Source organism: Arachis stenosperma, chromosome 7 (genome assembly GCF_014773155.1).
Source record: "Arachis stenosperma cultivar V10309 chromosome 7, arast.V10309.gnm1.PFL2, whole genome shotgun sequence".
Taxonomy (NCBI): Eukaryota; Viridiplantae; Streptophyta; class Magnoliopsida; order Fabales; family Fabaceae; genus Arachis; species Arachis stenosperma.
The window spans coordinates 81,880,382-81,902,801 of record NC_080383.1 but is presented as its reverse complement, the minus strand read 5'-3'; the positions used below and the strand labels follow the sequence as shown (position 1 = coordinate 81,902,801).

Sequence of the window (22,420 nt, the reverse complement as noted above, 5' to 3'; positions counted from 1 at the left end):
ACTTGCTAGCTTCTCTATTTTTAGGTTTAACAGTGTTGGTGTATATCCAATGGGATGGAAAATTTTGTTCTCATTTATCTCCTTCCTCACCAAGTGTTTCGAGCATCAAGGAATAGGATCTTTGGTTGAAAACATTTTAACGATAGACGAATCTGTTGAAATTTCATCATAAGATCTACAATTATAGATTTGTTTGTGTGCATAATGCATAAAACAACAATTTCCTTGAAGTAAACCACCGTAATTGCTGAAGACAGTTGTTAAGGATATTCATATAATACAAGAATCTAATCTCTTTTAGCTTCTCTCTCCCATTAGCGTGTATTTAGTCATGGTACTTGCAATTTGCAACCATGCATTTGCATACGCACAAGTGAGACTAAAGTATTACGAGGATAATTAGGAGGGTAATGTTATGAAGAGTAATGTTTTGGTGAAGAGAAGATTATTTTCTTTAGTAAACAAAAAATCACTAAAAAAAATTATCATGTGTATTACACGTTTGTAAAAATCTTCATTCTTTGCCCAATTCAACTCTTCACCAAAAAAATTCCCTAATTAGGAAGGTTGTAGTATCTACCTAATCATGTTTTTAGGTTTATGTTCTTGATTTGCATCCTATAATTGTATTCAAATATTAATCTTAGGGCAATTGAGCTTCTTGCCTTCTTTCAATTGGTATGTTGTTGTCATGTCAAATAGGAACTATTACCAAAACCAAAATGCTTAATTTCACTGCCTGGAATCAACAACACTCCTCTTCAGGCAATTGCTTCATGCCTTCATAACAAGTATCAGTGTCAAGAACTCAAGATCACACTATTGTTCACATAAACTGCCGAATCACTAAGTAATGATCAGCTCTCATCCTTCATGTTCTGGCAAATGGAAGGAGAATATAAAATAAAAATTACTAAAAACTATGCAGCGTTGCATTGGTCAAGTTATCATGTTAGCTGCATATACACAACAAACCAAAAATACCAATTATTCAAACAAGTAACTAAGATGCTTTAATTCACCAAACCAATGTTAGTTCTGTACTAGTGTCTTACTCTTCAACTCTGAACATCAATAAAATCAAAATTCAAGCATCATGGAACTTCCTTTAACTTAATCATAGGTAATCAAGTACCCAGGCAAAGAAAACTAGTCAAGACCCTACTTACTTTCTGTTATATACTTTGATGGTATATGTCTTTACATTCATTCCTTGAAGTCATACTGCATAGAAAGTCTTTCAAAAGTGCTTTGGCTCAGAGCTTCTTTCAAATATAATGCTTTCGAAATCTCCGCTGCCATATCCATTTCTCCATCGAAAGCGAGCCCTTCAACAATAATGGTATAGGTTGTCTCGTTAGGCACACATCCTTTATTGATCATCATCTGAACTATCTGCATTGCCGTGTCTGTTCTTCGAGATTTGCAAAATCCAAGTATAAGTGCATTGTAGTTATCAACATCAGGAGTATAGCCATTTTCCTCCAAGATCCTAAATATCTCAATGGCCCCGTCTAGCATTCCCTCCCTACACATGCCTCTTACCAAAGATGAATACGTATAGGAATCTGATACGAATCCATACTTTGTCATTTCATATAACATTTGAAAAGCTGGATATGTGTTCCCTTTCCTACACAGGCTTGAAATCACAGTTTTGTAAAACTCATGCATAGTGTAGTTTTGTTTATTACCCAAGCTTTGAATTATAAAGAATGCCTCCTGCACCTTCCCCTCCTCACAGAGTGTCGCAATAGCATTGTATGTACCTTCATTAGGTTGACAACGTCGATAAATCATTTGGTCTAGACACTGAACTACAAGATCCACTTTTCCTTCCTTGCATAGACGGGAAATAATCGGATTATAGCTTGTAGCCGTCATCTTGAATCCACTCCGTATCATTTCATCTAAAACTTCGAAAGCTTGTTCTGTTTTCCCCCGGAGCGAAAGAGAAGTGATTAATATGTTATAAGTAACTACCGAGGGAGACTGGCCTTCTTTAACCATCTCTGCCAAAAGCTCATTCGCCTCCTGCCATCGCCCATCATAGCACAAACTCCTTAGCAAAATGTTATAACTCACAACACTCGGACTTAATCCTTTTGCAGGAAACTCCCGAAAGAACCGAATAGCTTCTTCAATTCTACCTTCCTTGCACAATCCAGTTAACAAAACATTGTAACTAACCAAATTAAGCTCTCCACCCTTGGCAATTATCTCATCTAGGAGATTCATGGCTTTGTCTACTCCCCGTTCCTTATAAGCAGCTTCGAGCAAGGAACAATACGTGAATGCATTTGGCACCAGCCCCTTCTTGATTAGCCGATCCAAAAGCTGCAAGCTTTGGTTCAAATTCCCATGCATACAAAGCCCTTTAACCAGCGTGTTATAAGTAACAGTATTAGTTGGAAAACCATGTGCCTCCATTTTCTCAACCAACTGCATTGCATAGCCAACATTCCCTCTCTTGCACAAATAATTCACCAAGAATGTGTACGAAGACGCATCAGGTATAACGCCGGAACCTACTGTCATCTCCATCACCCTAACAGCTTTCCTAGACTTATTTGCCTTGCAAAGATCATACAAAAGCTGCGTTACTTGAATTACATCAGGCTTGTGTCCCTTCTCCACCATATATTCCAACTGAAGAAATGCATCGTTCATCCTAAGCTCCTTACTCTTCTGGTCACTCTTCCCAACCCTCCAATTGGGAAGTGTGAAAACAGCATCTTTTGGGGAAACTGTGACTTGGGTTGATGCCAAAACTCTGGAAAAACCCTTGTTAAGCGACAAAGAATGGAAATTTGGGGCATGGGAATGGAAGAAACCAGGAGCATTTCTTTTTGCTTTTGCATGAAAATTCGCAGCAGGGGACACTGTGTTCAGCAGTGAAGCCATGATTGAAGTAGCAGCAATGATGGTAAAAACTAGTTAAACTTTGCATATGGAAACCAAACAAATAATAATAAAAATAAAATCAACAATTCAACATTTGGGGTTGGTTTTTCTAGGCAAGAAATCACAGCTACTACGAATGGTTTTGCTGTCAGAATACACAAAGTATCAATCCTTCACAAGAACGAAGAAAAAGAGATATCACTGAGAAAAATGCAAAAAGAAAACTTCAAAAAGGGACTTGGTTTTTGTGATTGAGCAGCATCACCTTTGTCCCGACCATAGCCACGCTTTTTCCGTGTTATCCGAAGTTGTTCTGTTTCCACGTATTGTGCCTGTGAAAACCTAAAACGCAAGTTCTCCAACAAGCCCTTGAGTAAAAGTGTAAAACAAAACCCGTTTCACTTTTCGCTACCTCACCAAGTAACGGATAAATTTGAGATTTGACTCATTTGAGAACAACTGAAAATTAGTCAATAATAACATAAGATGTTAGAGGCTAATTTTTTCTTTGGATATTATAAAATGAGTAGTGCGTAATACGGTGATATTACATTAATTTGGTGTAATGCATACGGGACTTGTCACAAAAAATTGTGATAATAATTTGGGAAGAGGACAAAAAATATATCAAAATGTCACTAACAATTTGAAGTAGGACAAAATTTTTTCTTCTATAAAAACGACAGTCTCACAATTTTTTTATTGGTAATGTCGGTTTCTTTTTTTTTAATTAGATTTTTTTTTAATTTGTAAACGTGAGTAACGATTTCTAAAATCTCTTCTTTATATAAAAAGAGTTCGTGAATATAATTTCTTGAGATTGTATATCTCTTGAAATTGCATATCTCTTCTCTTTTTAATTCTATTTTTTTTGCTTTTCTTTTTTTTTTTATATGTTGGTATTTTTTTATTCATTTTAGTTATATAGTTATTTATTTTTATGACTATAGTATTTAGTTAATTCGTTTTATTTATTAAAAAAATGATTTTTATAATAAAAAATACAAATTATTTACTTTAATAACTAAAATAATTAAATTATTTATTTTAAAATAAAATCCCATACCTCTCTAGGGTTCTATATAATTTTTCGAAGTTTGCAATTTGACTCATTTGAATGATTTCCACGGTTTATCTGAAATCCTGAATGGCATGGCGGTGTTTCAACTTCCACTAAGACCTCACGCGGAACGCACGCTGAGCTTCTCGAAAAGGCCCAAATAGAGTATTCTTCCCTTCTTTGTTCTTCACACAAACTCGAAGAACAGTGTGTATAGTTTAATGAACGATTGCAGTTCCACAATGAAACCAATCAACAGTCGTTCCATCAGTGTGCAAATTCAAACCCTCCATCAACGTCTCCTTCATGCCTTGAACCTCGGAACCAGGTTCCAACTCAAACCGCAGCTCCTCTGTTAATCTCTGGCTCTCTTCATGCTATTGTGTTTTCAATACCTAATTGGTGTTATGAAATCTTCGTAAAGAATTATTTTGATGCCCCACGTTCCTTCTGAAGACCAATTTGGACGTTTGCTCTTCATTTAAATTCTGCCTGAAGGGATTAAGAATAGTGGTTGTTGTTTAGAATATTGTTATTTGTTCCTGAATTTTTATTTAGTTATTTATTTTTCGCTCTGTGAAATGTGAATTGTGGCAGATATTTTGATGAGAAGACAAATACTTGGAAGTGGCAATGCGCTAACATTGAAGTGCAGAAGAATGTTCTTCGGTCAATTAATGCATTTCTTGATTCTATCTCAGGAGATGCACGTGCCACGCGTCATACTATTGTAAAGGTTTGGGACTTGCAAATTTTATTTTCTTTTGCTATAATCATGCATTGTATGAACATATAAACTTGGATTTTCTGCCAATTTACTGAACTTCTTAAATATACGTGATATCTTTTATTTTTGTTTTTGTTTTCATAGATGGATTTATACTTTATACAGTGTTGACCTTGGCCTGATGTTTGAGATTCAATCACATTGAAACAGTAATTTCTTGTGTTATGAACTTATGATTTTTCAGGAATCTGTATCTGATGTTTTGGGAGCATTATTATGTATTCTTGAAGGCAAAAGTGGTCCCTTATTAAGCATGGCATCAAATGTTGCAGTGAAGTTAGTTAGTATTTTGCCGAATTCACTATTGCAATCTCGTATAGTGGAACTTGTCTGTTGCCTATCATCCTTAATCTCTTCGCACCAAGTAGAGGTTGCAATAGATTGTGCTAATGCCTTGAATTTGGTGGTCTCTAATTTGAGTGCTACAAGTGAGAGGACAGTTATGGAAGCCCTCAAAGACACAGGGATTGCCAGTCATATTGTTGGAAATATAAAAGACTTTGCTGGTGGTGCAAAAAAAATTGAGTATTTTGAACAGATGGGTTCACTATTGAACACAATCCTGTGGCGGTGGCCTCAATCTAGGTTCCCTGTTTCGAGTGATGTTAAACTTATGAAAGCTTTAGCAGACATGCACATGGTGACAGATAGTTCTGTTAAACTTGTACTTTTAAAGATGTACACATCTTTAGGTATTAACATATCCCTGAACCTTCCCCCGATGTATAATGATGCTTCCTTTATTGTCTTCCATTATTTATGTAAACTAATTTACTATTTGTTTTACCAGCTTTATGCGATTTTGTAGCCAAAAAACTTATAGAAGATGGAGTATTTGTAGAGATGGTTGTGCAGGCCATGGAAAAATCAAACCCTCAGGTTGTTCGAATAGAGGGGTTTAAGCTCGCTCGATGTCTATTGGTAATAAACTAATAATTCATATTCTCTCTAATAAACATTCCAGTATATATAGTATTGTCACTAACAAAGTAGTTTTGATGCTTAGAGATGCCAAGAGAATTTCATACGTATGAGGAATTTGTGTGGTGATGCACTTGTCAAAGCCATAATTTGTGGGATGAGGGAAACAGGATTGAGTTCCAAAAAGGGAGGGATCAACCATGGTTCCTTATTATTGGAAGCATGTCAATTGGGTCTAATTACCCGTTGGGATGGTGATCATCATATCAGGTTTTGGGAACATGGTATTGATAGAGTCCTCCTTAATCTTGTACTAGAAAATATTCAAGATAAGTCATCTGAGCATGTCTTGTCTTTGGAAGAACAGATATCCACAGCAAACAAGAGTTTAAAATCTAATTATCATCTTGGTCTGAGGAGTTATCTGTGGGACATTCTTGGGTGCCTTATGATACATTGTGGAGAAAATTTCAACCCTTATACCTATGGAAGTGAGCTCCACATCAACACACTAATTACGTGTGCATGGTAAATTATATTCCTTCTATAATCATTTCTTGAGACTTTAATATGATTGTTAGCATTGATACTATGCCTTGATTTTTTTTTTGTGCTTTCTAAATTTGCTAATTCGAGTCTCCTTTTCCTGTAGTCTGACTTTTGTTGACACAATTCAAAAATGGTGCCGAATATGTCAAAATGATGTTGATGATAATTTCCAAAGTGAACCAGTATCAAGGGCTGTATTAATGATGATTTATTCTCCATGTAATCACATTTCTTCACATGCAAGGCTTGTATTATCTGATAGAATGAAAGTAATAGGTATTCCGAGCTTGAAAAGCTTAGTACATACTCTAGATTACACATCGTCCCTGGCAAGCTATGGGTCATCCGATAAAGTTCAACTTGTTATTAACTTGATTGGGTTAAATTCTCTTTCAAGTTTACCTGAATATCAAAAATGTATCATTGAAAGCAAAGCAATGAAAGCAGTTGTTCTTATTGTCAAACGATGTTTAAGTAATGACATTCATATGGAAAGGCCTAGCATGGCTCCTCATTTGCTTACATCATTTCATGAAAGGTCATGTTGCTGCATTGATAAAGAAGATTGGGAAGGTTCCAATGTGCTCCTTTTTTATGGTTTGTGGGCCTTGTCTTCATTTGTTCATCAGTGTAGCCTTTTACAAGATCATACTCAGAAATTCACCACAGCAGTGACATACATTAAAGCTCAATTACTCAACAAGCTTCATGAGACTTGTAGTAGCACCTGTTTAAGTCCTGGAGTGAGATGGTATGCTTCATATATTCTAAGCTATTTTGGATGTTATGGTTTCCCTAATGAATTAGCAAAATGGATTGGGAAATCCCTTAATCAGGAAGAATATGCGGATTTGCGACTCATTGTGGCAAATGGGGCTTCTGTCAATGTTAATGGTGTTATTCTTGCTGTCAGATGTCCATCGCTTCTGCCTCGTGAAATCTTGACTAGTAGCAAGAATTGTGAAGAGGGAACAGATAAATATGGAGAGACTATGAGAGAGGTTCGTTTATCTGCTCATGTTGATTATGAAGCATTGGTGCTGTTGTTGGAATATGTTTACTTGGGATGCTTGCAGGCAGAGGAAGACATGGTAAAAAAGTTGAAAATTCTTGCTAAACGCTGCAATCTGCAGCCCTTTCTGCAACTACTCTATAGACAATGTCCTGAGTGGGGCACACCTTTCCCCTGCTTGAATCTTACTTCAGCTCTCAATTCTGTTGGAAGTTGTTTTTCGTATGGTTTGCTTCTTGATCAGCTTCTTATATACATTTAGAATAGCATGTGATTGGTGTAATCTTGTGTTTTCTTTTTCTTATGTCTATTTCAATCTTTATTTATCTCAAATTTTCATTTTTTTTAGTTGATATAGATATTTTGTTGTTCATTCTATATATTACAACTTCTAATGGATATTCTGTTACTGAAAGGGCAATAATCCTTTAAATAGTTTCTGACATAGGATAATATTTAGTCATTAATTTGAACTTGCTAACTAGTCATTCCTAACTTAGATGTTGCTAATATTTGTTTCAAATGAGTTTTGAAGAGGAATTCTAATTATATCGATTTCTCTTTTCAGGGATGTCATATTGGAAGCTGAAACAAATGAACTTGTTGGGTGGACATGCAATTTTTGTTCTAACTCGGTGCCACATTCGCATGTTCACAAAGTTATATTGCAGTCTGGCTGTGAATATTTACAAGGTTTATTCCGATCAGGAATGCAAGAGAGGTGATTATCAAATTGCTCTCCTATATAATCTGGAATTTGAGAGTTTATATTTCTTTTACTTTAAAGCTTTTCTAATATGCAAATGGTAAAAATTACATCCCGATATTTAAATTAAGTTCTGTGTTTGCTCCTTTGCCTTATTGAGGCTAGAACTCATGAACATTGAAATACATGATCATATAATAGAATTGGTAAATGGAAATAATCATTAAGCTAACAACCAAAAAATGTATATGAATGCATGTTTAAAAAAGATGACCAATCGAGGGAAAAAGTCAAAAACAGAAGTTAATGGTGAAAGATAGAACGAGAGCATAGTGTATGCTCAGGTCTAACTCAATTTTTTCCTGGAAAAGAACAGTGAATTTTTCCCCTGATATTCCCTGCTTCCCAAATATGACAGTGCAGCGGTTACATACTGAGTGAGGAAGCTGTGGTCCGCATTCGATGCTGCTGCAGATCCTTCTCTATCTTCGCAGCATATTGTCTCCTCTTCGAAGACTTTAATAAAATCCCTTAGTACCCCTTGGGTTTCTATCATAAGGGAAGATGTGATTGTATGCTTTTATGTCATTCTAAGTGGGCAAAGGTTGATGACTTGATGTGAACTGTTCGGTGTTTATATACTGGTTAAGGCCCTGCCTCTGTGCAACTATTCTCCACACAAATATTTTCTAATATAATAGTGTTTGATACAAGAAGATGCATGTTCTTGCTTGTAAAGTTATAAATAATTTTATACCAGAATTGGTTGGAAGTGACTTATTTGGGAATCATGTCCAGTGTTGTCACTTTTTGCATTATGTACATATATTCTAAGTGCATTTGAACTCTCAAGTTTTCATGTTTAGGGCTTCATGGCCGATTATGCAAGGATTTTTTTCGGTTTCTGATAAGAATCTGTATGAGCCTTCTCTGGTTGCTATAATTTTTGTTGCCTTTATCATTTTCATTTATTCTATGTTTCCCTTGCGGTTTGTCTTCAATCTCGAATTATTTTTGCAGTCATTCACAAGTCATCAAGGTTGCTATTAGCTGGGAAGCATTGATCAAACTAGTACAGTGGTTTTATTCCAATAATCTGCCAAATCCTCCCGCTGGATGTTTGTGGGATAATATGGATGATGAACAAAAGCTATTCAATCTGCAACCATATGTGGAACTTAATTGGCTTGCTGAGTTTTGGATGTTGGAAAGTATTCAGGAAGCTAGTTGGAATGTGATTGTGTCTTGCCTTGATTCTGCCAGGCACTTGTCTGCTAGGATAATCAAAATGGCATACAATCTCTCTTTGTGGAAGTTGGTTGACATTGCAGCGAATTTCATGGCTCCTTCATATCGTCAATTACGAGATTCTAGTGATCTTGAAGAATTTGATGAAGCTTTAGTTCACTTAATTTATTCTGCTTCTATTCGGTTCGCACAAGAAGGTGGAAATTGCTCTAGGTGATTTGTAGATATGGGAGATTCAAGAGATGTGTTGGGAGACACTATATCAGCTGAAAATTGTATTTCCTGTTTAGGTCTGCTGACTAACTTTTTTAGACGGTTATTTTAAGTGTATTAGTTGAGTGAGAAGATAAAGAGCAATAAAAAAAAGAGCAGCCCGGTGCACAAGCATCTTGCGTTAGCACAGGATCCAGGGAAGGACTATGCAAGATGCGTTATCATGTGGGATGGGATTTTATTCATGCATCTATCTCAATCTGTTTTGGCAACTAGAGGAGTAATGGACCTTAGTTGAATCTTGTCTTTCAATCAATTCTTTGTGGTGTTACAGGTCAAGGCTCGGAGTCAAAATCATTCAAATAGATGATCACTTATACCTTCCTCAACTTTATTGGTATGTATTTTGTATAATCAATGCATTCTAGCTAGTTATGATTGTTATGTCAAATTGTCAATAGCTTTACCGAATGCAAGTTATGTGCTTCAAGAAACTTTTTATCCTGTTTTAGCTACACGGTATGTCATATGCTAACAAATTCATACCTCCCTAAGATTTTATATGATAAAAAGTTCATAATTGTAGATAGATAAAGGTGGACACGCTTTCCTCATTAAAATTAGGCTGTGATGTATTCATTCTAAGTAGGATACAAAAATTAAACTTTGCCCATGTTGTGCAAGGAATTGGTTTGTGTTTTCTATTTGTTCCAAAACAAAGTGTATTGATTGCTTTTGCTTTTCCATGCCAAAAAGTGCAACAAGGGACTGGAAAAACTTCAAGTGGTTTCTCAAAATTAACGTGATTTATGAGGCCGAGAATTGGAATATGTTTATGCATTAAAATAGATTAGTAAAATCATTTCCTTGAACTTAATTGTTTGAATAGCATTCTTGCTTATTGTAATTATTTTTGTTTATTTGGTTTTGATTGGATAACATGCTGCATAGGTTATTTACTTAGAAAGGGAACTATATTAAAATTATTAAAATGAAACTAACTAAAATGAAACTAATTCTGTTGATGTGTTTGAATACGTGGAGCTACACCAATGATATCTGTAAGTGTTGAGGGAAAAAAGAAACACACTAAAGAAAAAAACAAACAAACAAACAAACAAACAAAAGACATGACTCGCATTATCACACTAGTTCAGGTTGAATATTTATCGATTCTTGTGAGATTCTCATTTCCCTGTAGTTTTTAACTCTGTTGGCTGTTTCAGGTATCTGGTAATTAATTCAAACTTGGAAGCCTGCCAGTGTATCAAGATTGGAACAAAAGTTGATTTTGTTGCATGCTATTTTATTGCCAAACATATTTTAGACCATGCTGAAGACTGAAGTAGTGTACCATCAGAAAGTTTCGTGAATGATGAGGTTCTTGTAGTGTAGAGGAAGAATGTGGTTTATTAAGTGTTTCTTGGAGATATACTCCTTCAATGTATATAAATCTAAATAACAGCAGTAGTGGTTCACACAAACTACATATAATTACAGTGTAATTAATATCTTGTCAAATGTTGAGACACTTCCTTCATGATGTAACTCATTAACACTTCACAAGTGTGCTTAGTCCTACAACTTTGACCTTTGACCTTGATAGAAAACAATAATGTACTATGAATGACGGAGATTTTGTTAAATTGTCGTTAGATATATTCTAGATACGATATTTATTCAATAATCATTTAATATGTATGTGTTTTGTATTTAATTGGGTTCTAATATACAATAAAAAATTAATAATGTTCTGTATTCAAGTGGTTTTATTAATTAAATTCAATCAAGTGATTTAGAGTCATCTGTCACACCATTTATAACATACTTAACGTAAATCTTTCTTTTTTCGTTCCTCTTCAAAGTAAACATTTTCTTTTTCTCTGATTTTTCTGTGTTTTCGTCTGATTATTGTCTTTTTCTCTTTAGATTTTTGTTTTCTTCTTCAATTTTGTTGTGTTCTCCTCTAATTTTATTCTCTTTCTCTTCTGACTTTGATCTACATTAGTTTTTTTTTTAAATCGACTGGTGTTCCAAAACAATGAATGATTCAAATTCAAATCAGTTGAATGAGAGCGATTTGGATTATTCTCCAGAATCGAATCAAGTGGACGAGGGTTGGATCGTTCTTAATTTTATCTAATTTCATTCTTCAACAATTTTGAATTAAATGGAATGGAATGGTATCTAATGCAATTGAAAAAACTGATAATGAATAATCTTATTCTTCTTTGCTAAAATCAGTGTTGTTTTATGAACACAATTTTCGATTCATTTGTTATTATACGATGGTGGTGTTATGATAATATTTCGGTTCATTCTTCAACAATTTTGAATTGAATGGAATGGAATGGAATGGAATGCAATTGAATAAAGTGATTATGAATAATTTCATCATTCTTTGCTAAAATCAGTGTTGTTTATGAATTTGAATTTGGATAGAATGCAAGAATTTCTAAATTTATAGAATGCACAATTTTTGCTTCATTTATTATTACACAATGGTATTTTAACAATAATATTTCGGTTCATTTTGCAGTCCAGGTGTGTTGTTGATGAACAATTTGTCCCAAAGATTGGGATGACTTTCAAGACACTTGAAGAAGCTGAAAGTTCTACAAAGATTATTCCAAACTTGCTGGTTTTTCTATGAAAATAAGGAACGCTACTCGGAAGGGATATGAAATTAAGAATCAATATTACATGTAGTAGAGAGGGGAAATGAAAATTCAAGATATCTCTAACTCTGAAAACAAACCCCTCAGCAGGAATAAACTGTCCAGCCAAGATTTATGTACATATATTGAAGGACGTTGGTCTTTGGATTATTTCTAAAGTTGTTCTGAATCATGCATATCCTTGCTGTCCAAATCAAACAGAGATGTTTAAACAACACAGGGAGCTAAGTATGTTTGTGCATCGTACCATTGAAAATAATGAGGAAGCCAGAATTAGACCGAGTAAAATATATCAGTCATTTGTAGCAACAGTGGGTGGTCATCATGCACTAAATTTTATTGAAAAAGATGTGAGAAATTATATTACAAGGGAAGTACAGAATGTTTCTAAACAAGATGATGCCAATGAATTTAGGAAATACTTATTAAAAAAAAGAGAAGATTCAAAAAATTTTTAGCTTAATTTTAAAGTTTATCACTCTATCGAAAATGCATTTTAGGTTGATGTAATAAGCAGAGTTGCGGATGAGTATTTTTGAGATATTTCATTTGATACAACTTACAACATAAACAGGTAATTTTTGCCATTCTAGTTTCGGTTCATTGTGATATAGTATTCGGTTCATATGCATAACTAGTTTCGGTTAATAACGGATTTCCCTTTTTGATGTCCATTGCAGGTACAATTCGGTTTTTGGTTATTTTGTGGGTGTGAATCACCATGGTCAGTCGACACTTCTTGGATGTGCTTTGATAAAAAATAAGGATATTCAGTCATTCAAATGGTTATTTGAATATTGGCTTCATTGCATGGGAGAAAATGACCAAAAGGGATTCTTATCGATCAATGTGCATCGATGCGAAAGGACTATTGAGACTTGTAGGCCAACGACAATTCACAGGTGGTGTATTTGGAATATTATGAAGATTCCACATAAATTAAATGGCTACAAGAGATACATAGAAATTGAACAAGAGACGAGTATAACTTATTTACAAAAAATGCATTTGACAGAAATTGGAATAATTTTCTCATGAAATATGGTGTTGGAGGTAATAACTGGCTTTCAGGTAACTGTGTTTTCATTCGAATTAATTGATGTTATTTTTCTGGTGAAAACGGGTATAACTTTCAGTTCATTTTATGTCTGATTTCGGTTCATTTGCAGAGTTATTTGAAGATCGTCATTTAAGGATTTCAATTTATCTTGATCACCACGTTTGGACTAGGATGAAAAGCACACAAAGCAGTGAGAGTATGCATTTTTTTAACAAGTTTATTACACGCAATAGCTCCTTAACTCAATTTGTGAAGCAATATGATAATTGTCTAGGAAGCAGAAAGCAAAAAGAGAAAGAATTTCATGTTGCAGATTTTCATACTATCATACCGTGTGCAACAAAATCATCAATAGAGGCTCAATTTCAGCATGTGTATATTCATGAGAAGTTCAGGGAAGTTCAAGAACAATTTAGAGAAAACGTGAATGGCATCACAAGATCAACGTAGTCTACTCTAGGTTTACGGCATATGAAGTTGTAGAACAGGTTTCTAACTCAACGTTCAACAAGTTTGTTGTTACATACGATGCAATATCATGCAAAGTAAAATGCCAGTGCTTATTGTTTGAGTCAAGGGATATATTGTGCCGTCATTCTTTGAGTGCCTTAAGCTTTGAGCGAGTAGATAAAGTGGCACCAAAATATATACTGTAACGCTGGAGTAAGAACGTAAAGAGGAGGCACACACATATCAAGAGCAGCCAAGATGAGCCTTTATTGGAGCCAAGAAGCAAGAGATTTGATGATTTGGTATTTTGTTTGCACAATATTTGTGAATTTGCATCAAAATATGAGGAGTTGACTGGAATTTTGCACCACACTTTTGATAATGTCATGGATGAGATGCAAGAATATTAATCGAAAAGTAAAGGTAAATATTCGTTATCTCATGAAGATGCTACGTTGAATGATGTTAACAATCTTCAAAGTCTCTCACGTGTTACGACAAGAGGTCGTCCCAAGAATAGACTAGGATCGCAAATGCATTAAAGAAAAAGAAAAAGCAGCTCTAAGTGAGGTAACATTGATTTGCTTTTGATTAGGAAAAAATGTGTTTGTGCATGTTGGTACATTTGCTAATGTATGATTTCCTTCTTTTGCAGTTGAACATTTTAGATGGTGGATCAATAATTCAGCCAAGCTTTAGCCCTTACGATGCATAGGATATGAATTATCCTGGAGAGGACATGACGCACTATGATAGAATTTTCGGTGTTTAGTAAAACAAATTTTGGTTCATTTATGTTTAACTCTCTCCTTTGATGAAAATGAGGGTTAATTTTCTGATTTGTGTTATGTTTTATTGAATAGTCACTTTTTGGTTTTTCAAATCAACTTCTGCAAGTCACCAAAAAAAAAATCAACTTCTGCAATTGTGTTGTGGTAAACAGTTTATGTGTTTATTAGAATACATTTTGGTTTATTTGTGACTAAATTTCAGTTTATTTGTGTTTTTGCCATTGTTGAGGTTTGATAAATACATTCAATCTATTCAATGTGATCCTCTTAAGTCCTTTTTGGAGGTTCTCATCTGGGGATATAAAAAGTAAATAGGTTTTTATTGACATTCTTGAACACTATTTTGTAAGGAAATGTAAATGTTAATATATATATATATATATATATATATATATATATATATATATATGTGTGTGTGTGTGTGTGTGTGTGTGTGTGTGTGTGTGTGTGTGTGTGTGTGTGTGTGTGTGTGTGTGTGTGTGTGTGTGTGTGAAAATATTTTCTTAAATTTCTTTTGATTTATTTGTTTGAAATGGTTGGGCTGCATTGGCAGTAGATGGCTTTGAGATTCTTATGCCTTCAGATCCCTCGATGACTTTGTCTCTCAATTTATATATCTTGTCCAAGAGAATGGTTGGACCATATTCATCCTTGAAAGCATCAACTTGTTCCTACAATTGAAAGAAATATATTCATATGAACCGAAATAAACTAAGAAATGAACCCAAGTTAACTTGTTTTCGAATATGGATGGTATATTGCAATCGTTTAAAAATTTTGGTTCGTTTCATTTTGAATTAAGGTTCATCCTGATTTTAAATCAAAACTTTTTTTTTATGAATTTTCAGAAGCAAAATGAACTAAGATATGAATCGAAATTAGTTCAGATTTGAACAAGCAGTCAAAAGATCCAATCATCAACAAAAACCAAGGTTGCAAGAACAGGACTGGTAAAATAAACGGATAAGGTCACTGGTTTACTAGTTCACTAGTTCGATAAGGGTTCTACCAGGGTTCAACCGATTTAATTAAATATTAAATAAAATTATTAAAAAAACTATATATAATTTCAAATATATAAATTTAATAATTTCTAACTTAATAAAATTCAATATTTCACAATTTCACATAATAAATTATCTATAATTTAATATTAGAAGTTCACAAACAACTTTAAACATAAAGGTTCATAACTAAAAACAACCAAAATGCACATAGTGACTATAATGTTCTACTATAACAAACTTTAATTTGTCCAATCTGGCTCACCATCACTCTGGTAGTGTGCCTCCATCTTCATATGAAATTCCTCTTCACCGGATGTTGCATCCACACACTCATTACCTACAGATCTAAGTACTCTATCAACATTCTGTTCTTCGTCTTTATCTTTAATGACGCTATAGAAGACATTATCATTTAGAAAATTCCTAAAGAAAGTCATCATGTGATGTATAACTAACTTAAATTTTCTTAACTTCAATCTTCGTCGCAGTGAAAGTGATTAATCATAGTAAATAAATTAGTATAGCAATTAAGTATAGCAAAATGCATACAAATTTAGCAGAATCCAATTATTAACAAAATCATGAACAGACATAAGTCAATAACCTCAGCAAAAAAATTTAGCAGAATCTAATTATTAACAAAATCAGAATCCAGCAAATCAATTACTAACAATAACAAGTAAACAAACAGACGACGAGGAGATGGCTGGGAAGTGCGAACTTAGTATTATCAACATCTAAGAATTATCAAAATCCAAGTCACAGTTCTTACCGGTGGCGAGGAGGAAGGCGAGTGACAGCGACGATAGAGGAGGTGACACCGGCAAACACAGAAAGATCGAGCTCGGCGATGACAACAACGCGGTGCTGCGGGGCTGTGAGGCTGCAGTGGTTAAAACCGTTGATGCGATGGCTACACAATTGCGGGCTATATGGCTTCTCTCAATTTCAAAATTTTGGTTCAGTTTCAGAGAGGAGAGGAGAGGAGTGTGTGTGACTGTGACTGGGTTACGGGTGATGAAAGGGATTGAGATTTTTCCTCTTTTTTTTTTCCTAAAGACAAAATGGCACAGTTTTGGAGGGTTTATTTTCGAACTAGAAACCCTTCAAAAAATTGGCCGATTCTGCCGCTTCGACTGGTTTTGTAACCGATTTTTTGCCAGGCGGTTTATAGGCCTAATCGGACCGGCTTGGCGACAGGTTCCTGGTTAAACCGATTGAACTGATCAATCCGGTTTGGTATTTAGTACTATGACAAAAACACATTGAATGTATACAGCTGACAAATATTAGAGCTATAACTAACTAAAAAGTTCAGCAAAGTCAAGCAAAACGAAAACAAATGAACCTCAATTAAACTAAAAAATGAACCAAAATTTATTAATATGTATTAATTTAGAAGCAGAGGATCAACTATGTTTAATGATACTTACCTGTTTCCACCTTTTACATTTGTATTTTTCTTTTTTGATCTTTTTGGGATCAAATATTTCTAGCCATTTTATGATGTATATTCTGCAATTCCAACTAATAAAGAAATAAGAAAGTAAAATATGATTAATAGGATAGACACAGAAAAACACAGTAAAACATATTAAATAACACTACTATACCAAAGAATAATAGGAAGATTGATATGATGTTTGTTGACTGCTGATCAAAATATATGGTGTTTCAATGCCCTCTTCGTTGTCCACCAAAGGTTTTGCCCCAACATAGACCCTCATTTAGGATACTATCAAGCTCTGAAAAGGATAGGATAGAAACAATGCTCAATCAGGCACAAAAAGTGGTTGATATGGTTTAATTAAAGCAGAAAGACTAGAAATAAGAGATAACTTATACAAAAATATGTATTATATAAATAACTTATAACAAATTTATTCAAAACTATTCTTTCTACAGGCACATGTATTTTTTTGATGGGGTTCAGCACAAGAAAGACCTTCTGAACATCAGCAATCCACAACCACTAGTGGCCTCCATAGCAAATTGGTGAAAACAGCTGAAGTTTTTAAAAAATGATAGAATATTTCAGTCTAAATGATACTAAATGATGGAATTATTTAAGAAATTTTAGAAATTACAACTTACAAATGGATGGGTGGTGCGGATTTCGAGTGCCACAACTAAACCGGCAAGTGCATCGGGTCATACCAAGTAATACCTTAGGTGAGTCAAGGTCGATCCCACGAGGATTGATGGACCAAACAACAACAATTGAATGATTCACTTAGTCAGACTAGCGAAAAAGAGTGTTTTGGGTTCAAAAACATTAAACAATAATTCAGGAATTTAGAAAGCAAGCAGTAAATTTGATGTGAAAATTATGTGAGAGAACAAATAAGGTTTCAGAGGTATTTATTTTTCTGGATTAATATTTCTTACCAACTATTTTAATCATCCAAGATCCAATTCATGGCAACGCTAATTGACTAAATCCTAATTCCTTAGTAATTTAGTCTCCTCTAACCTAATCAACTGCTAATTCCTTAGTCACTTAATGTAGATAAAAAGGTTAAGTTCAACTCTAATTCATTAGCCACAAAAACCCTAATTACCTAAATATAAGAAGATTATATGTAACGTATCCCATTAAGTCTAGGTAATTAGTGAATTAGGAGGAATTACTTTCAAGCTATTATTCAAGTGAGTTAATTTTTCCAATAATCCATAAGAATTCATGTAGAACAAGAGCTATTTTTCAATGCACTCAAATTAATAAGATGAAGAATGAAAGTAATCCTTGAATTTAAATCAATATAATAATTAAAATAGAGTGACATTAGTATTAATCCATAGAATAAACAGAGCTCCTAACCTTAACAATGGAGGTTTAGTTGCTCATGGCTCAGAGAAAAACTAGAGTTCAAAAGTGTGTAAAGTGTAGAATGAGATAGAAAAGAGAAGAGAGTCCGAAGTGCTAAATCTTTTCCCTTTTATATCTAACCTAATTTTGATTTGAAAATAAAACAGAGTAATAAATTCTAAACCTAAAAGATTGTGTTCTGAAATAATAATAACTGAATGAAAATAAAATAAAATTAATTATTACTAAAATCTAAACTAAAGAAGCCCTTCTGTACATTCCAAATACACGCTACTGGCGCTAAACGCCAGGCTCGGCGTTTAGCGCCTCTTGGAAAGTGAGCTTCTCCATCACTTCGGGAGGCCTGGCGCTAAACGCCCAGGTCCGCGTTTAGTGCCACTCAAACAGAACCAATTGTCGACATTTCGGGTGCCAGGTAGCAGCGTTTAGCACCGCCTTCACAGCTTGATTGCACACGTTACGAGGCACCTGACGTTAAACGCCTAGGTCCACGTTTAGCGCCGGCTTACAGAATGGCTGCACGCTTTACAAAGTGCCTGGCACTAAACACCAGATGCAGCGTTTAGCGCCAGCTCAACAAATTCAGAATTCTTATCTTTTCTCATACACGAACTCTGTCAAACTAATCCAAACTTCACTTGAAATAATTAAAATAATAAAGTGACTCAAGGTAGCATCCAATACTATATAAAACACTAAAATCTCAATAAAACTCAATAAATTAATATCTAAAATAGTAACAAAACAAAGAAAAGATGCTCACGCATCACAACACCAAACTTGAATTGTTGCTTGTCCTCAAGTAACCAAAAATAACCTGAATCTGAGATGTAGGTCTGTCTAAAAATTGAGTTTTCAATTAAGCTCATGTCTCTTCTCTATGTGGTTAACGACACTGTGATCTTGGATAGTTTTTACATCTCATTATCCTTTGAAGTTCAGAAATGTCAATGTCTTTCAGAACTAGAACTTGGATAATATTATGAATTCTCTTCCTTTTTAACCTCTGATTAATCCTTGAACGCAGCATTTTCTTTTATTCTTTTCTTTGGTGCTTTTGCACCTTGAGTCTAGCTGTGACTCTAAATGTTTTGTCTCAAGCTTTACTTGACACTGAAATACCACAAGCACTTAATTGGGGAACTCTTTGAATTCTGATTTTTTCTTTCCATTTTTTCCAGTCAGTGGTGCTCAGAGCATTTGGCATACTCTTTTACTTGCACTTGGTCTCGACTCTTAGTGCTCTGTCTCAAGAATTCCTTGACATATTTATACCACAAGCATATGGCTAGGAAAACAACTCTTTGAGCTTTTAATCACATTTGACCTTCCTAGCCATTGATGCTCAGAGCCTTGGACCTTACTTTTTATTTTCTTTTTCTTTTTGCTGTCCATTTTGCTTCAAGAATTAATTTCTTGTTTAATTTAGAAAATCCATAATACTTCTCTAAATTCCTATACCTCAAGAATCAACACTCTTAATTGCAACATCAATTATGCACTATTATTTTCATACATTCAGAGCCACAGATAATACTACCACATCAAGATAAATAAGACAATTCAAAATATATAGACTAAATTTCGCATGCAATTACACCACTTTTCTTTTCTTTTTCTTCTTCAAGCTCAGTGAGCATACATGATCTTCAAAAGCAGAATTTAAAGACAATTAAAACTACTGAATATAACTAGAACTACTGACTCTAAACAGGATCATGCAAAAGACACTATAAAGCATTAGAAAACAGGAGAGAAATAATATAGAACTGAAATAGGAAAATAATATAAAAGGAACTAGACCGCCGTTGCAACACCCTACCACATTGAACCTTACGCTTAAGTCATAAAGTAGAGGTGGCCAAGTATTACCACCTCTAAAAATAAAATATACCTATATAATATACTAAAAAGGATGTAATAATCGAGGAGTCTTGAAAGATGGTTAAATCAAAATTGCAAAAATTAAAAGCGCAACGCTCAAAAGTAACGTTTACTAGCGTAAGAAGAGCGAAGAGATACATATACATACATATAAGAGTAGAGGGTCAATAAATACAAAATATTCGAGCCCCGGGCTCAACCTACAAGGCTAAGATTGGCTAGAGAATAAATACATACATACATACATATAATCCCAAAAATATCAAAGTACTCAAAAGAAACCTAGTTTCCCATAAAAAAACCTCTATAAGCTACAACAGCAAAATATAACATGGGAGAAGTCTATACATAAGTACATATATATCAAAACACCCAAAGTATGACAGCCCAACTCCGCTGCGACAGGAAGTCCAGACGCCTAGCGAAGTACCTCTTAACCTGTATCTGAAAAACACAAATATCCGTAAGGAATGAGAACCGGAGGTTCTCAGCATGGTAACGGTGCCATCATACATAATATATAAGGTCCCAGAAAAGCCAAAGACAATCCTAGAACTATGACACTTAGATTATAAAACTTAAAGATTTGAAAATGAAAGCCATAAGTAGGATGGTTCTCTAACTTTTCTAAACTTAACCAAAACTCTATCCAAAACCCTCCATCATCTGTCTTCCTCCAAATCCTCCAACTCCGGTGGAAATACACAGATAGAACAACAGACAATGGCAAACACAATTAAAGTACACGTCATGCAGGTAGCAAGTATAGCAATTAGGTACACTAAATCACAAAGACACTCCCAATTAATACACAAGCAAGCAAATCAAGCATATGCATATAATGTATGCCTGTCCTATAGCTGATGAGTCTCATCTGTCGATTATAAAGCCAACTCGACGTGTTCGATAGCTAACCCTGGATAGAACACCACAACATGGAACATGTATTACTCATCTCCCCATGCCGGTGTTTCACCCAACCCAGAATAGGTATTACTCGTCTACTCAGGTAGGTGCCTCAAACCATAACCCAGGTAGGAAGTACTCGTCTATCCACAGACCATGACTAGGATAGGAATTACTTGTCTATCCTCAGATAGGAATTACTCATATATCCTCAAAATTATATCTCGAATAGGAATTACTCGTCTATCCTCAAAATTTGCATCATACGTAGTAATTACTCATCTATTCTCAAAGCCTTTACCCAATAACTCCCATCCTCATAACCAATATTCTAAGCTTTCTTGTCTCACATCTCATTTAAGTTCAATTAATATTCTTCACATTAACTATCATTCATCAATTGTCTCATTCATTACTTTCATCATCTCATCAAATCGAATATCCCCTTCTTCAACTCCTCTGATGCTAATTCTATTTTCTTCCACCCGCTAACCCTTACTTCGTGACTCAAAACCTTACTAATCAAATTTAATCAAAGTTTTCAGAGGTTTGAGAAATTTGAGAAATGTTCAATAGTTCAAAAATAGTGAATTTTTATCAAAACAATAGTTTTGGAGGTTTACAGACTTGCCGAGAAGGCCAAACGCTGAAAAAATGGAGTTTTTGTGCAAAACAGGGTAGTGTGCGTACTCACACAACAAAATGACCTTCCCAACATGTGTGTACGCATCCTTGTGTGCATACGCACACCCCAAATCACACTTCCTGGTATGTGCTTACGCACACCCACCAAAAATTCTGGTTTTCTGCACTTAGGAAAATTTCATTTTTTTGCACCTAATTTCTAACGTTCATAACTTCCTCTACAAAATTTTGATTTCCACAAACTTTATACCAAGATCTTGAAATTATCTTTATTTTAAAATAGATTTCATTCAAATCCAAAGTCTGAGGCTCAAGTTATGGACCGCTGAAGTTCATTAAAAATATGTTTTTACCAAAACTTCAAAACTCAAAATTTTCAAACCAAAACCAACCAAATCCTATTCAAAAGCATCTCATGCCATATCCTAACTCACCAAACATCAACCCATCATTTGTCAATCATTTAATTACATAAAAATACCAACATTTCCACATTCATACATACACATGTTAATTCACCTTCCTTCCATAACACATCATCAATCATCATTATTTATACTCATCAACATCATAATTTTACAAACAAACCCTTTTCGTTATTCACTAATCTCATGCATAATTTTTCACCAAACTCAACATTTATATCAACAATTCACAATCATCATCAACTCATTATATTAGCAATTAAATATTCACCATACTATCCCAATGTCATACATACATATACAAATACTCATTTACTAACCACATTACTCAATCAACTCATACC

General features: G+C 34.4%; 2 protein-coding genes across 6 annotated transcripts; one reads left to right on the top strand and one right to left on the bottom strand.

Annotated features, from left to right (window-relative positions):
• Positions 1-540: 540 nt before the first annotated feature.
• LOC130940774 (pentatricopeptide repeat-containing protein At1g79080, chloroplastic) lies at positions 541-4,012 on the bottom strand. 2 transcript variants are annotated; one of them, XM_057869012.1, is made up of 3 exons: positions 3,971-4,011; positions 3,170-3,363; positions 542-2,882 (listed from the first exon to the last, which is right to left on the bottom strand). In XM_057869012.1, the coding sequence occupies exon 3, from the start codon at positions 2,668-2,670 to the stop codon at positions 1,207-1,209; it is 1,464 nt and encodes a 487-aa protein (XP_057724995.1). In that variant the 5' UTR covers positions 2,671-2,882; positions 3,170-3,363; positions 3,971-4,011; the 3' UTR covers positions 542-1,206. The 2 variants fall into 2 exon arrangements, with proteins under 2 accessions (XP_057724994.1, XP_057724995.1); XM_057869011.1 differs by having other exon boundaries at positions 541-3,363; positions 3,971-4,012.
• Position 4,013: 1 nt separating this feature from the next.
• On the top strand, positions 4,014-11,061 carry LOC130940773 (BTB/POZ domain-containing protein At1g04390). Of its 4 annotated transcripts, XM_057869007.1 has the most exons (9): positions 4,014-4,292; positions 4,562-4,700; positions 4,936-5,443; positions 5,542-5,672; positions 5,758-6,200; positions 6,325-7,455; positions 7,802-7,954; positions 8,960-9,797; positions 10,627-11,061. In XM_057869007.1, the coding sequence occupies exons 1-8, from the start codon at positions 4,186-4,188 to the stop codon at positions 9,402-9,404; spliced, it is 3,057 nt and encodes a 1,018-aa protein (XP_057724990.1). In that variant the 5' UTR covers positions 4,014-4,185; the 3' UTR covers positions 9,405-9,797; positions 10,627-11,061. The 4 variants fall into 4 exon arrangements, with proteins under 4 accessions (XP_057724990.1, XP_057724991.1, XP_057724992.1 ...); XM_057869008.1 differs by lacking the exon at positions 10,627-11,061 and having other exon boundaries at positions 6,325-7,460; positions 8,960-9,244; XM_057869009.1 differs by lacking the exons at positions 8,960-9,797; positions 10,627-11,061 and adding an exon at positions 8,358-8,939 and having other exon boundaries at positions 6,325-7,460.
• The last annotated feature ends 11,359 nt before the right edge of the window (positions 11,062-22,420 follow it).

Coding starts and splice junctions, on each gene's coding strand:
- LOC130940773 (XM_057869007.1), top strand. CDS start 4,186: ATGAACGATTGCAGTTCCACAATGAAACCAATCAACAGTCGTTCCATC. Junction 5,444..5,541: donor AAAGATGTACACATCTTTAG/GTATTAACATAT, acceptor TTGTTTTACCAG/CTTTATGCGATTTTGTAGCC. Junction 5,673..5,757: donor AGCTCGCTCGATGTCTATTG/GTAATAAACTAA, acceptor TTTGATGCTTAG/AGATGCCAAGAGAATTTCAT.
- LOC130940774 (XM_057869011.1), bottom strand. CDS start 2,904: ATGGCTTCACTGCTGAACACAGTGTCCCCTGCTGCGAATTTTCATGCA.